This window comes from Pleurodeles waltl, chromosome 1_2, assembly GCF_031143425.1.
Source record: "Pleurodeles waltl isolate 20211129_DDA chromosome 1_2, aPleWal1.hap1.20221129, whole genome shotgun sequence".
NCBI lineage: Eukaryota > Metazoa > Chordata > Amphibia > Caudata > Salamandridae > Pleurodeles > Pleurodeles waltl.
In genome coordinates this window covers 1326338435-1326354275 of record NC_090437.1, presented here as the reverse complement: position 1 = coordinate 1326354275, position 15841 = coordinate 1326338435, and the positions used below count along the sequence as shown (strand labels likewise).

At 48.6% G+C, this 15841-nt stretch overlaps 1 protein-coding gene across 1 annotated transcript in view; it reads left to right on the top strand.

The window, feature by feature from the left end:
• Positions 1-15841, top strand: part of LOC138296289 (NKG2-A/NKG2-B type II integral membrane protein-like) — a 206609-nt gene that overhangs the window by 178409 nt on the left and 12359 nt on the right. Inside the window, exon 4 of the mRNA XM_069235287.1 lies at positions 13202-13347. Within this exon, the coding sequence (XP_069091388.1) occupies positions 13202-13347 (146 nt within the window). The remainder of the gene's footprint in view (positions 1-13201; positions 13348-15841) is intronic.

The following is a 15841-nucleotide window of genomic DNA, read 5'->3' as shown; positions in this document are numbered from 1 at the left end:
AGTGGACAGGAGGCCCCGCCACAGGACCAACATCCCACCAGCACCCCACCCCCTGCAGAAGGAGAACCACCCCGCAAGCGGGCCCTGAGATCCAGGAAGAAGACAGAGTAAGATGCCAAGACCCCCGCCAGGAAAGGATACCTCCCTGATTGTCATCCCACTGTCCCACATTGTCACCCTGTCCATCCTTAAACTGCCCATGCTCCACTTTCCACAGGCATTTGGACAATGCACCTGTGATACAAATAGTCTGGACTCTGCCATGGACAATCCTCCACCATCACCCCTCACCGATTTGCAAATACCCACCAATATAGAGCACTGTAATAAACACAGTTATTGCACAAAACAATCAGGAGTCTGGCTGTGATTTTGTACAAATGTATTAGACATTACCGTGCCAAAATGCTTATTTACATTGTGATGCCAACATACCACTGTCACACAGCTGTAGTCCATGGGGAAACAAAGCAGATGTCACGCAGTGGGGCCCACATCTCTGAAATCGGAAGGGAAAGTCACAACTCAGTTACCATACACTGGGGGAAAAGGACAGACAGTAGAGGAGAGGTAGCAGTGTTTAAGTATATGTAATATGCCGGTGTGGATTCTTACCTGTGTGTCATTGAAAATACTGCTGTATTACTGTGTTCCTGTTGTCTATGTCATCTTCTTCGGCTTCCTCGTCTTCACTCTCCACAGGCTCCACAGCTGCTACAACACCACCATCTGGCCCATCCTCCTGCAGAAAAGGCACCTGTCGTCGCAAAGCCAGGTTGTGAAGCATACAGCAGGCCACGATGATCTGGCACACCCTCTTTGGTGAGTACAATAGGGATCCACCTGTCATATGGAGGCCGCGGAACCTGGCCTTCAGGAGGCCGAAGGTCCACTCGATCACCCTCCTAGTACGCCCATGGGCCTCATTGTAGCGTTCCTCTGCCCTGGTCCTGGGATTCCTCACTGGGGTCAGTAGCCATGACAGGTTGGGGTAACCAGAGTCACCAATTAGCCACACACGTTGCCTCTGGAGTTGACCCATCCCGTAAGGGATGCTGCTATTCCGCATGATGTACGCGTCATGCACTGAGCCAGGGAACTTGGCATAAACATGGGAGATGTACTGGTCTGCCAAACACACCATCTGTACATTCATCCAATGATAACTCTTCCTGTTTCTCTACACCTGTTCACTCCTGCTGGGGGGTACCAAAGCCACATGTGTCCCTTCAATGGCACCTATGATGTTGGGGATATGTCCAAGGGCATAGAAATCACCCTTCACTGTAGGCAAATCCCCCACCTCAGGGAAAACGCTGTAGCTCCGCATGTGTTTCAGCAGGGCAGACAACACTCTGGACAACACCTTGGAAAACATAGGCTGGGACATCCCTAATGATATGGCCACTGTTGTTTGAAATGACCCACTTGCAAAGAAATGGAGCACTGACAGCACCTGCACTAGAGGGGGGATCCCTGTGGGTTGGCGGATTGGTGACATCAGGTCTGGCTCCAGCTGGGCACACAGTTCATGAATAGTGGCTCGGTCAAGCCTGTATGTCAGTATGACATGTCTTTCCTCCATTGTTGACAGGTCCACCAGCGGTCTGTACACGGGAAGATTCCGCCATCTCCTCGCATGTCCCAGCGGACGGTGCCTATGAAGGACAACAGCGAGCACAGAGTCAACCAACCCACAGGTACGTAACCACAGCTTGCACATAACACGATTCTCAATCCATTGAATGGTTTGTATGAGTGTTGATGCAAGGCCTAGGTATGTGTGACGCAGTAGAAAGTAAGCCATGTGGGCCCCTGAAATGGCGGCTGCCTGACCTGTGAAGTGCGACAATGGGATGTGAGGTAAATGCACTGGCGTGGCACACCGTGGCGGTAGGCGGTCGAAGACCGCGGCGCTAAGCAGCATTGGTTAACATTGAACCCTATGGGTCTCAGGAGCCAATGATGATGTGCGCCGGCGGTCGCGGTACGCAGCGCCGCAGTACGCACCGCCGCGGGCGTGACCGCCATTTTCTATCTGCTTAATCACTCGATACCTGATCTTCAACAGGAGAGGACCTAAACTGCAAGTGCTGCTGTGACCCCGGTCTGGAAGAGACAATGGCTCATGCGACTGGGGAAAGGGCCCCTGCCTTCACTGCTCAGGAATTGGAGAAACTTGTGGATGGGGTCCTCCCGCAGTACGCGCTACTCTACGGTCCTCCAGACCAACAGGTAAGTACACTGGGACCATGCTTTGTGGGCAATGCCTGTGTTGAGTGGGGTGGATGAAAGATGGTGGGGAGGGGAGCGATTGAGGCATGCATCAAACGATGGTGAGAGCATGTGCCACATGGCAAGGGTAGGGATGGGGGGCCACTCACATTGAGCATGCAGAAGGTGATGAATATTTTTCTCCCCCTGTACATTTCACATAGGTCAGCGCCCACCAGAAGATCGATATTTGGCGTGCCATCGCCAAGGACGTCTGGACCCTGGGGGTCCACCACAGACGGGGCACCCACTGCCGGAAGAGATGGGAGGACATCCTGGAGCAGGAAGACGGCGGAGGCTCAGCTGGGGATGGCCTCCCAACGTGGGAGGGGTGCCAGTCGGACTTTGACCCCCCTCCCGGATCCTGGCGGTGGCCTACCCCGATTTGGATGGGCGCGTGAGGACATCACAGCAGACACAAGGGGGTGAGTACACTCTCATCCTGGTGACTTTGCGCGCAGTGGAGGTGTCTGGGTGGGGGAGGAGGGCTGTGGGTATCCCTAGGCGATTTCTGTAGGCCCTGTGCCCCCGCCCCCCACCTCTGTAGGGTGCCAAGTACAGCTATTCATGGCCCTGTGTCCTCTATGTGTGCAGATGTCGTCCATAGGCTTGTAGGCCATGTCCCACGGATTGAGTAGTCGACCCCAAGTGCGCGGTGTAGTGCAGGGGGCTTCTGTGTCTGTCCTGTCTGCCAACGGTGTCGCCAATGCATGCACTCAACATGTCTTTATTTTCTCCCCCCCCCCCCTTTTTTTGTGGTCTTCCTGTTCATGTGTGCATTAGCATAATCCGGCGGAGGAAAATTGGCATCGGAGCACGAGGGAGCTGCATCCCACATGGCCATGGAGGGCCATGCAATGGACTCCGAATTCACCAGTGGGACAGAGGGCGAGGGAAGCTCCACAGCGGGGACTCGGGCAGACATCAGTGACACAGACTCGTCCTCTGAAGGGAGCTCCCTTGTGGTGGCGGCAACATCTGTGCCCCCCGCAACAACAGGTACAGCCGCCACCCACCGCACCAGCACCGCCCTCCCAGCAGCCACTCAGCGTTTGCCCCGTGCCCGCTCACCCAGGAAGGTGGGCATCTCCTTCGCCCCAGGCACCTCAGGCCCTGCCCCAGTCACCCCTGCTGCCCTCAGTAGGAGGTCATTGACCTCCTGAGGACGCTCACTGTTAGGCAGTCTACCATTTTGAATGCCATCCAGGGTGTCGAAAGAGAGGTGCACCAGAGTAATGCATACCTGGAGGGCATTCATTCTGGTCAGGCTGCCCTTCAGCGATCATTCCAGACTCTGGCCTCAGCACTGATGGCAGCCATTGTCCCTGTCTCTAGCCTCCCCCCTCCAACTTCCTCCACCCATACCCCATCACCTGTACCTCTGCCTATCCCAGACACACCATCAGACCAGCCGGCACACACCTCAACACCCAAGGGAAGCTCAGCCAGACATAAGCACCACACATCACACAGGCATTCACACAAGCAACATCCACATACAGACATACCAACACCCACTGCCTCCACTGTTTCCCCCTCCTCCTCGTCTCCCTCCTCCCTCCCTGTCACGTCTCCACTCACACCTGCATGCACATCTTCAGCCACTACGTCCATCACCAGCACACACACCAGAACCCCCCGCACACGTGCAGTCACCACCCCACTACCATTTACACGTCCCCTGTGTCCTCTCCCAGTGTGTCTGTGACCCCCTCTTCCAAGATACACAAACGCAGGCAGCCACCCACCCAACAGCCATCCACCTCACGACAGCCTCCATCCCAAGCACCTGCACCCAAAGACACCGGACTTAAAACTCCTACAACCACAACCTCTTCCTCCACTCCCATACCCACTACACCTACCCGTCCCACTGCTCCTAAAAAGCTTTTCCTGTCCAAACTCAACCTCTTTCCACCAACTCCCCCACCCCGTCCATGTCATAGGAACACAGTCAGCACCTCAGCCACGACAAAACCGGCCCCTGTCATCTCAGTCTGCCATGGACTGTGGAGTGCCCCACCCTCCAGGGTAGCCAGTTCGGTACGAAGCCAAGGCACGGGCAGCCCACCCCCGGAGAAACATCCCAAGATAGGCAGTGGCCGGCGCGAGAGGGTGAAAACACCATGGACTAAAACCCCTACCATGGCTCCGGCAGGAAGTGTGGAGACAGCTGGCACACCGCCCAAGGTGGGGAAGGGCCACAGGCGATCAGGGAAGGCTGGGAAGGGCAGCACGCCCGACAACACCCCCATCAGCCCAGCTGGCCAGGAGGGCCCCGCCAGCCCCATCCCAGGTGGGCAGGAGGCCACCAACAGGCCCGGCACTGCAGCCCAGGAGAGCCCCGCCAGCCACAGGACAGATGGGCAGGAGGGCCCCGCCAGCCACAGGACAGGTGGCAAATGACCTCCTCGCCATGGCCGGATCCGCTGAACTGGGCCCTTCATCCCAAGCACCGCTGCACTGGGCCCTTCATCTCAAGTACCGCTGCACTGGGCCCTTCATCTCAAGTACCGCTGCACTGGGCACCGCCGTCTCAAGCACCGCTGCACTGGGCACCGCCGTCTCAAGCACCGCTGCACTGGGCACCGCCGTATCAAGCACCGCTGAACTGGGCCCTTCATCTCAAGTACCGCTGAACTGGGCCCTTCATCCCAAGCTCCGCTGTACTGGGCCCTTCATCTCAAGTACCGCTGCACTGGGCCCTTCATCCCAAGCACCGCTGCACTGGGCCCGCCGTCTCAAGCACCGCTGCACTGGGCCCTTCATCTCAAGTACCGCTGAACTGGGCCCTTCATCCCAAGCACCGCTGCACTGGGCCCTTCATCTCAAGTACCGCTGCACTGGGCCCTTCATCCCAAGCACCGCTGCACTGGGCACCGCCGTCTCAAGCACCGCTGCACTGGGCACCGCCGTCTCAAGCACCGCTGCACTGGGCACCGCCGTCTCAAGCACCGCTGAACTGGGCCCTTCATCTTAAGTACCGCTAAACTGGGCCCTTCATCCCAAGCACCGCTGCACTGGGCACCGCCGTCTCAAGCACCGCTGCACTGGGCACCGCCGTCTCAAGCACCGCTGCACTGGCCACCGCCGTCTCAAGCACCGCTGTACTGGGCACCGCCGTCTCAAGCACCGCTGCACTGGGCACCGGCATCTCAAGCACCGCTGAACTGGGCCCTTCATCTCAAGTACCGCTGAACTGGGACCTTCATCCCAAGCACCGCTGCACTTGGCACCGCCGTCTCAAGCACCGCTGCACTAGGCACCGCCATCTCAAGCACCGCTGCACTGGGCACCGCCGTCTCAAGCACCGCTGCACTGGGCCCCTCATCTCAAGTACTGCTGAACTGGGTCCTTCATCTCAAGTACCGCTGCACTGGGCACCGCCGTCTCAAGCACCGCTACACTGGGCCCTTCATCTCAAGTACTGCTGGCCCATGAGCGGCAGGGGCTGGCCCGCATCTGTGTCGGGCAGGGATGCACGAAGCACTCTGGGCACCAGGCCCCCTCCAGAACCAGTGGAGTCTATTATCCACTTGTGAGACTGTGGCTCTGCACTCCCCAGGATGTAACAGTGGGCAGCCCACCCACTGTCTGGACTTGTGAGACTGTGGCTTTGCACTCCCAAGGATTGAACAGTAGCCATGGAGGCCCCTCGTGGATCTGGCGTCGTGCACTCATCTGGCTGAGGTGCCCCTCCTTCCCTTCCCCCTGAGGTGCCTGTAGTTTTGCTATCTGATGCCCCTGCAGTGTTCTCTCCGTTGGAGTCAGGTATCCTGTGTGGGCTTTGCCCATGTGATTTGGGCCCAGTGGTCCACGGACAATGCCTGCTACAATGCTCGGACTTGTATATTTATGTATATAAGAGTTTTTGATGTGTATATATATTTTTTTGCCAGTAATACAATATATTCCAATGTTTAGAATCATTTCCTTTTGTATTTGCATTCTTCCGGGGGATTTGGGGGTGTCACTCTGATGTGTTGCTATGCATTGATGTGTGTGTTGTAGTGGGTGAGGGTGAGGGTGGGTGTGTCACGTATGTGTGTACCCGTAATAAATTCCTCTCCCCCCTCCCCTGTGTCGTAGGTGCAGTACTCACCGTTGTCTTCTGCGCCGGTGTTCGTGCTCCTGGTAGAGGAGTAGGAACACTATCGCTGGGAGTATGTGGAGTTCGGGTTCCATGCTGTCCTGATTCCTCGTGGGCTGTATGGAGGTGAGCGTTTTCCCTTCAAAATGGCTGTTTCTGCCGTGTTTTTATCGGCGGGGCTACCGCCCCGGAAAAGGTGGCGGATTGGTAGGTTGTGATACAGTGGGCGGTACATTGGCTCCCGCCTGTCTGTTGGCGGTGACCGCCGCGCTGTTTGTTTGTGCCGTCGTGGCGGGCGGTGTGTTAATGTGGCGGTCTCTGTTGGCGGTTTCCACCAGGGTCGGAATTCCATTTTTTTTTCCGCCAGCCTGTTTGCGGTTTGGCCGCAGTTTTAACACCGACCGCCAGGGTTGGAATGACCCCCACAGTCCTCCCCTACTTGCCCAAGTCCACTATTGAATACAGTTTATTTACTCAGCTGTGACTTTGTCACCATAATCCACACAATTTGTAAATTAGATTAATTCACTAAATACTTATTTCATGTGTTATGGAGTATTCATGGTATTTCCAAAATGGTTAAAAGTTTTGAATATCACTAATATAAAGTTTATTCTAAAGCACCTTAAGGTATGCATCTCAATAACTTTGACATATATTTCTTTCAACCTGCTCCCACATGTGCAAGTTAAGGCAGTCGCCTTATTACACTTCTAGCATGGGGCAGCCAAGAGCACTGCCCTGCACAATAGCCATGTAATTGATTCATGGTAGCCACCTCAGCAACATCACATCTCACTAACATTCACATTAGAAACATTTAGAACTAATTAACAAACATAAATGTCACACATGCAGGCTGCTTTGCAGCAGAGCCTTATAACCGCCTAATGCAACCTCCCAAATACTCTGCCACCTTAGGGCAATCTATAGACTGGCAGGCACCCAAGTACAATGATAGAAGCTGCAAGGTACCTTGGCACAAGCATCCTTACACATAGTGCTATATACAACTGGGAAAAAGTCCATACTTTGGTACAGCTGGCACTGTACTACATGGATAAACAAGCAACACATAGTGAATTCTATGATAGCCTGTCACAATGGAATATAAATAGTTTCCAAACAATACTGCTCACAAATAATTACAATTTCCAGGTAACAAAGACTTCAGTCAAGTAAAAACTCAGAATCTAATAAGCACCCAAGCTCTTAAATTAGTAGAGACTGTAAAAGTGTTAGAAATGTGCATCCCAATTCTAACTAGATGGTACTTCACTCCGGTTCATCTCCACACCATGGTTGGATTGTCTCATCTCAGTTGAAGGGGCTGTGAAGCCAGGGGTACATATTTAGAGATGTGATGACACTGTATTCCTACAAAAAGCTTCTGGTTGGACAGGATGGACAGGCCAAAAGTGAACCCAAATACCACCATGCCAGCTCCCATGCAACAAGTCCACCTGGGTGAACTTTCATCGCCTGAAACCGAGTCTGAGACTCTGTGATATGTGCCCGGTTGTACGACTATGTGTGACGCTGACTTACCTACCTGATATCCCTAAACTACATCACAAGACACTGTATGATGCCCATGTTGCCAGTGTGATGATGCTCTTTTTCTCTTTTTTCCTTTCTCTTGTGTTGTCACCAGCCATTCTCCCTAACATGCACACACGCACACAACGACACACACACAACACACACATGCACACACAAACACAACACACACACATGCACACACACACACAGAAACAAAACACACACACACACACAGACACAACACACACACACAAACACACACACACATTCACACACACAAACACACACATGCACACTTTTTCTTCAAAATCCCAGAAAGAAAATGTCTAAAAAAACAGAAATGAGCAACACCACTGCTCCTAAAATTATAGAACAGACAGAGGAATAGATGAAACAGGCAGTGCTCCTCACTAGAAAAAGACCAAAAGACCAAGATATTTTCTGGTATGCCTTTGAAGAATGCATGCACAGCTTCTATCAAAAATACGGGTGAGAGATGCACTTTCAGACATAAGTTATCTCCATCCACTGCAAGTGTAGCAAGATGGCATGTTCCCTTTACTAATAGTGCTGACAGCAATGTCACAGGACACCACCACAGAAACAGTCCTAGAAGCAAGTAGATGTTAGAGGGCCTCATTAGAAAGTGTTGCAATAGAGAACATAACTGCTTGAAGGTGAGACTGAGTGATTTTGGTGGGTGTGCCAATTGAAATCAATGTACTCCATTATTTACTTCAGCAATCCCCTTCTCCGCCTCATCTATCATTTCTGGAGTAAGCATAAAAAGTGGTATATGGTAGGGAAAAATATCAAAATGATTATTGTAACAGTGAAGACATAAATTAATCCCTGAAAGTGTCCTACATTGTAATGTGTTGGGTTAATGGAATAGGTGGTGTTAGACTTGGCATCCTTGGCATGGTCTCCCCTAACTTTTGCCTATGTTCCCCGGGTTGTTGATGTGTGCTAGACTCTGTTTTTGTTGTTTTTGATACTCTGGGAACTCAGTGCTATCCCTGCTAAAGTGCAAGTGCTCCTATGTAAAAATGTATGTGTAACTGGCTCTCCATGATTGGCATATTTGATTTACTAGTAAGTCCCTAGTACAGTGCACTAGAGGTGACCAGGGCCTGTAAATCAAATGCTACTAGTGGGCCTGCAGCATTGATTTTGCCACCCACATAAGTAGCCCTGTAATCATGACTCAGACCTGCTACTGCAGTGTCTATGTGTACAGTTTTAAACTGAAAATTTGACTTGGTAAGTGTACCCACTTGCCAGACCTAAACCTTCCCTTTTTATACATGTAAGGCACCCCTAAGGTAGGCCCTAGGTAGTCCCATGGGCAGGGTGCAGTGTACTTTAAAGGTGGGACATGTACTTTTGTGTTTTACATGACCTGACAAATACTGCCTAATTCGGTTTTCTCTGTTGCAAGGCCTATCTCCCTCATAGGTTAACGTGGGGGCTGCTTTTAAATATTATTAAAGTGCAGATACCCTTTGGAAGAAGATATAAATCTGGAGTTTAGGGTCTCTGAGCTCACAATTTAAAATACATATTTTAGTGAAGTTGGTTTTTAGAATGTGTGTTTGGAAATGCCACTTTTAGAAAGTAAGTATTTTCTTGCTAAACCAATCAGTGACTCTGCCTGTTTGTGGATTCCCTGCCTGGGTCAGTTTGACAGCTGGGCTGTTTGCACCTTTCTCTAGGCAGTGCCACAAAGGGGGCTGCGGTGTAGCCTACATATCTTGATGAGCCATCTGTGCTGGAAGGGAGGGGAGGAGTGGTCACTCACACCTGCAGTCTCCCACACGCACTCACACACGCAGGCTGTGCCTGCCCTCACACAATGCAGTCTCCAACCTCCTGGTGTGTGGCTGTGGCCTAGCCTGGACATGAAAGGATCTTACAGCATCTTGAGACTTTACTTTGAAGTTTTCCAACTTCAAAGGAAGAAAGGGGTAAAAGTATTGGACCTAAAACCCCAGACTTTAGACTACTTCAAGGATTCAGGAGGAACCTCTGCCTGGAGAAGAGCTGAAGAGCTGAGGAGAAGTGCTGCCCTGGCCTGTGACTGTGCTGGGTTGGGTATCCTGCAGTTGCTGCTTCTGCCTGTGCAAGGGGACAGATACTAGACTTTGTTGCATTCATGTTTGAGAAGTAACTCCAAGGGCCTGGAGTAGAGCTTGCCTCCTGTGTTGAAGGCTAAGGGTCAGCAAAGGCTTCACTAACCAGACCTGAGTCTACTTGCTCTGGACTCCAGCTGGCTAGAGGGTGCCATTCAATTTCCTGGACCCTTGGAAGTGAATTCCTGGAGAAAAACCAGGGTAACGATGCCGGACGCCGCCGTGTGACTTCGCCAAGGACGCTGATGTCCAGAACCGCAACGCCGCTTCCCCGAGGCCGTGGACCTCACTGAGTGCGACAAATCTCATGAATCTGTGAGCTGACGCAGCTACCCTGGAACTGCGACACCATCTGCCCCAAGGCAATGGACCTCGTACAAGTCGGACAACCCTGTAGGCCTTGCATTGCTGCAGCCGCTGATCCCGCCCGACTTTGCTGACACTGGAGTGTCGTAAGCCCAATGTCCGTGACTACCCCATGCCATCACTGTGCCTGCGGTCCTGTGACATCATTGCGACCCCGTGAGGTCACCCCACAGTATCATGACTCTGCAGGGCCTCGCATCTGCCAGAACCAAGGGACCGACTTCGCATCTGATGCCGCTTCACCTCCACCGCCCTGTAGTGAGGACCTGACGCCGCTGTGCAATGCCACTGTCCTCCTGCCCCCATTGCACTGGAACTTATGCCACATCAGACTCAGCGACGCCCCTCTCCCGGACTCAATGCACGGGCCTGTTTTCTACTTGTTTACTAAGGTACTGTACCTGGGGGTTGAACGACTCCATGAACAGAGCCAATAGCGTTGCATTGTAGGAACGAATCCGCCACAATGCCGCTTGTTACCAACTTTCAGTATTTGTGCCTCAAGGCACTGTTTTATGCTTTTATGTGCTAAATTCGTACTTTTAACTTGTATATTGTGGATTTCTATTGTATTTGGTCTTGTTTATTTAGATAAAATATTTACTATTTTTCTAAACCTGTGTTGTGCCATTTTGTAGTGGTTCACTGTATTACTATGTGTGTTTGTACAAGTACTTAACACATTTTCTCTGAAGTTAAGCCTGCCTGCCCGTGCCAAACTACCAAGGGGGTGAGTGGGGGTTAACTTAGTGTGATTCTCCTTTGCCCTGACTAGATTAAGGGTCCTTGCTTGGAAGGGGGTATCCTGACTGCCAACCAAAGACCCCATTTTTAACAGGTGGGGTCAAAGGACACATGTAAATAGAAATACAACTCCACACATGAGTAAGACAATTGCAATTCACAAAATGCACATTTAAATCTACTGCAGTGGTATTACAAAAAACAAAGCTTAACTGTACCCATGCCAAGCCTCAAACATTACCCATGGACAAAAGTGGTATTAAAAAAGAATTCCATAGAGGAAACCGATGGAGCAGGGCTTACCACAACTTTAATACCACAAATACATTAATATGTATTAATGTTTCTGAAAAGGAAAACCTGCATAGTTTTTCTACAAGTTACTAGAGAGAGATCTCTACCCTGTTGGCAGTAAGATCCACAAACAGCCAGAAAGATACTGATAGTAACAGTGCAGTCATGTGATCAGTTGTAAAGGCTCCACCCATCCATCTAAGCTTCCAGAGACTCATAAAACTAAAAAAGGGTATAAACCTTGGCTGTGAAACTTCTTTGCAATCTATATTGTCTCCTGGAAACCATTTACTTTGAAGTTACATATGTCAAAATGTTAATGACTGATGCTCGCAAACTACCGGATTCGAAAGTAATTCTTATTCTGTTACATTTGTATAAACTACATTTTTTCTTTAAAACAATAAATTGTTTAAATGTCGTTCTATCGTCCATCTGCTAACTCATCGTCCTCAATTTAAAAAATCCACATATGGCTTCTGCTTTACAGATTGTTTCTAATTTCCTACTTCTAATCCTTCATAGCAGGTTGATGTTTCAGTTGATTGTGATTTTTTCTTTATTAACAGTGTGGGCAATCCTATGTGAATACCTAATTTGAATTGTCCATGTTATTTTGGATAGCTGTTGAATTAAGAAGAATTATGAAATGGGAGATAATGTAATTCGAGGAGGGGATCTATGGATGTTCTTGGTCCCTCGTTCAAATCCACATTCATTTCAAGCTGTGAAATACACATTGGATTGTATATGCCTAAATATCACATACAGGAATTTGACGTAACTATGCGATCTTAGTTTTTTCCAAAAAATGTCTTTCCATTGGGTGTAGATTTTCTATAATTAACTTCAATGATCCATATATTTCTATAGATAAATATATATCAGACAGTGGTCGCACTGTGGTATTCTGGTACCACACCTCCACAATATGTGTAAGGTAGCTGGTTCATATGTGTTCATGATAGGGCTCCCGTCTGGTGCCAGGAGTTTTCCAGGGCCTAATTTGGGGCTCGTTACTGTCTTTCAACCATTGTGGATCTTCCGATAGAAAAGTGCTGATTTTAGAGTTCCATAGAAATAGATTATATACTCTTTATTGAATATTTTACATTTCGCACATTTAAATTGTTATATTGCACAAGTTGTACTTTTTATGGGCCTGAAAAGGAAGATATTGAACATTTTTATGTGTTATATTAGTTTTTCTAATTTCCTTTGGTGTCTATTGTCTTGTTCTCTTTTAGATATTGTATAAAGGACAGTTAATGTTGTTTTGTATGGATGAATGAATTAGATCAGAGTTTCTCAATCAATCAATATGCTTTGTTGTTTTGTTACGAAGAATTATGAAATGGGAGACTTGGTGGTTCCAGATTTGCAGTGATGGCCCCAAAGTTATGGAACTCCGGGGATAAGGGTCTCCGCTGAAAACCTGGGTTTTAGACAGGTCTATGGTTAAGGCAAACTAGTCTGCATTTGCATCACTTGTCCAGCGCCATGAAACCCCTTGGGGTGTACACACGCTTTATAAATCCATTATAACATTATAAGATAATGTTACTGTTCTTGTTATGGGGACCTCCCTAGGAGTTCCGTATCATAATAAATAGATTGGTGGCTGTGGATGCCTCTTGACTTGTGGCTCATCACACTATGGTAGGCTGCATTCACTCTGCAGCATCAATGTTCCTTCTCAGTGTGAACAGGCTTTGCAAAGCTTACCTTTATAATAGTTTATATTTTCCTTTCCCCGCAGGGAGGCATTGGTACTGTCCTGAGGACTGGGTCCTTATGGATGAAAATTGTTATTATAAATCGAAAGTGAGAGGCACCTGGGCCCAGGGCATGACGTACTGCATCGCAAGAGGTGGTTATCTGGTCGTCCCCACAACTGGCACTGAGGTAGTATCATTTGCTATGTTTCTGTGTCTGATGGACTCCTTTGTTTGAAGAAATTATCTATATATTGAGCTTCCTTGAATATCTGTTTCCAGTCCTTGTAAAATCAGCTCTGTGCTCAGTATAGAGAGCTGTAATTTATTAACTGCACTGCTTTTGCATATCACGCAGGGCCAGATGGACATAGCTATTTTCATGTCGCAAACGGCCCGATTAGCAGAATCAGGCCGTTTGCAACATGAAAATAGCATTTTGGCACGTACCAATGCTGGTTTGCGATTCAGTAATCTATTTACCGAATCCCAAAATAGGTTTGCGAGTTGGTATTTGGAAGGTGTGTGCCAGGGCCATCCCTTCCAAATATCGAGTTGCAGTGTCATGTATGATTGTTTTACGACTGTGAATGCGGTTGCAAAACAATCACAGTTAACACCACTTTCAAATTGGTGCTAACCCACTCGCAAAAGGGAAAGGGTCCACAGGGACCCCTTCCTTTTTGTCAATGGAAGAATAAATATATTTTCAGACCACTGCCTACTCTGAAAATTGAAAAGAAAACTTTTCATTTTTTTGTTTGAAATGCATCTCGTTTTCCTTTAAGGAAAACGGGTTGCATTAAAACAGAACTGCTTTATTTAAAAAGCAGTCACAGACATGGTGGTCTGCTCTCCCCAGCAAGCCGCTATCCCTGTGAGTGCGGCCATTCTTAATAGGTCACAAATTGAGATCTACCTCATGAATATTGATGAGGTAGGTCTTTTGTGACGCCTTTGGGAATCACAAACAGTGTATTTAACAATATCTGCAATTTGTGTTTTCTAAATGGATCTCAAATTGCGAGTCTCAAATTAAAGGTCGTATATCTGGCCCTGAGTTACTAGACTGGTTTCCTGTGAGTGGCTTTCAGGGATTTTCTGTATTAAATTTTGATGTTGATATCTTGAGTTTAAAAAGTCCTCTGTAATGTGTAGTACATTGAATCGTTGACCCCCAGTCATGATCCACCTCACAGGTCAATCTCCCCCCACCGCCCAATCCAATTCCTTTTAATCCAATTATGACCCTGCAGTCAGCCGCGTGCTCTACACGTCCCATACAATCAAAGCTGCGCTTCTAGGTCTGCTGCTACTCACTGCTATTTCTCAGAACCTCTGACCAGGCTGCTCAGTTCCCTGTCCTTTCACTATAAGTACTTTTTTTTTCTCTTCTCCCTTTTCTTTCTCAGATCCAACTTCTTTCGATTACTTCCCTACATCAGTTTTCTGATGATCCCCTTTTTTTCTCTACTTTCCTAAGTCAGCACCACGTGCCATTCCACAATCACTACTACTCCTGTCATACCACACATGAGCACTCACAAGTCCACTCACGGCCCAAGGCTCACCCTGACATTCATCCCTACAATCTCTGTCAGAGAAGATCTCCTTCCACCATTACTGCACTCTCCATGAGAGTCCAATTAAACAGCGTGCCACCATGTACTCACTTAGCACAAGTCGCTCTGGCTGGAATAAGTGGCTCCCAACTCCTCCGTACTTTGAGATTCTTGCCTTTTGACTAATATCATATGGCCCTTTAGACCTGCCACAATCTGGAATCCGTATCCCACCACTGATGCCCATCTGCTCAAAAGTAGCCTTTCTTTTTGAGCTTCAGGTAAGACATGCCTTTTGTGATTAGTTTGGTCTGTTTCAGTATGCAGATATCTTACAAGACATTTACATTGAATTGAAGCCCTTTCTTTTGGCAGTTTACAGCCAAGTTATTGTAGTGCCCACAAGATGAAAATATTTAAAAATAAATACATTTTTGTTTATGGACTGAAATCTGAAATCAGAACAAGATTTGAAGCCACAATTAAAAGAAGATTAAAGTTTATACTTTAACTCCACTAGTAGTAAAGCTGTTATTACCCTTTAGGTAGGGTAAGAAAAATCATTATTGAAAGGAGATAAGTTTATCTGGGAGCCCTCTTCTTTTCCTGATTTCAAAAGTATTCTTGCTTCAGGATTATATTACAGAGAGGAGAGTGCCAAGCAATTACATTGATGTGTGAAGTGGCTACTCACATCCTTCTATTTGTGCTCTGGGGAGCTTGCTGAATTGTCTTTGAAGCATGGGTGGGAGAGTGTACTGTCCTGGGATACATGAGAGGAGGGTAGAGAATTCCTAATTTGCTCAGCCTGACAGACACTCTTAGGGCCAGATGTAGCAAGGGTTTTGCGAGTCGCAAACAGCGAAAATCGCTGTTTGCGAGTCGCAAAAGCCACTTTGCTATGTAGAAATGCATTTTGCGAGTCGGATCCGACTCACAAAATGCATTTGCGACTCGCAAATAGGAAGGGGTGTTCCATTCCTATTTGCGACTCGCAATGCTATTCATTTTCAATTGCGACCGTGATTGCGGTCGCAAATGAAAGCGCAGTTACCATCCACTTGAAGTGGGACCCCTTCCCCTTTGTGCCTGGAAAAAAAAAAAAATCAGGGCAGGCAGTGG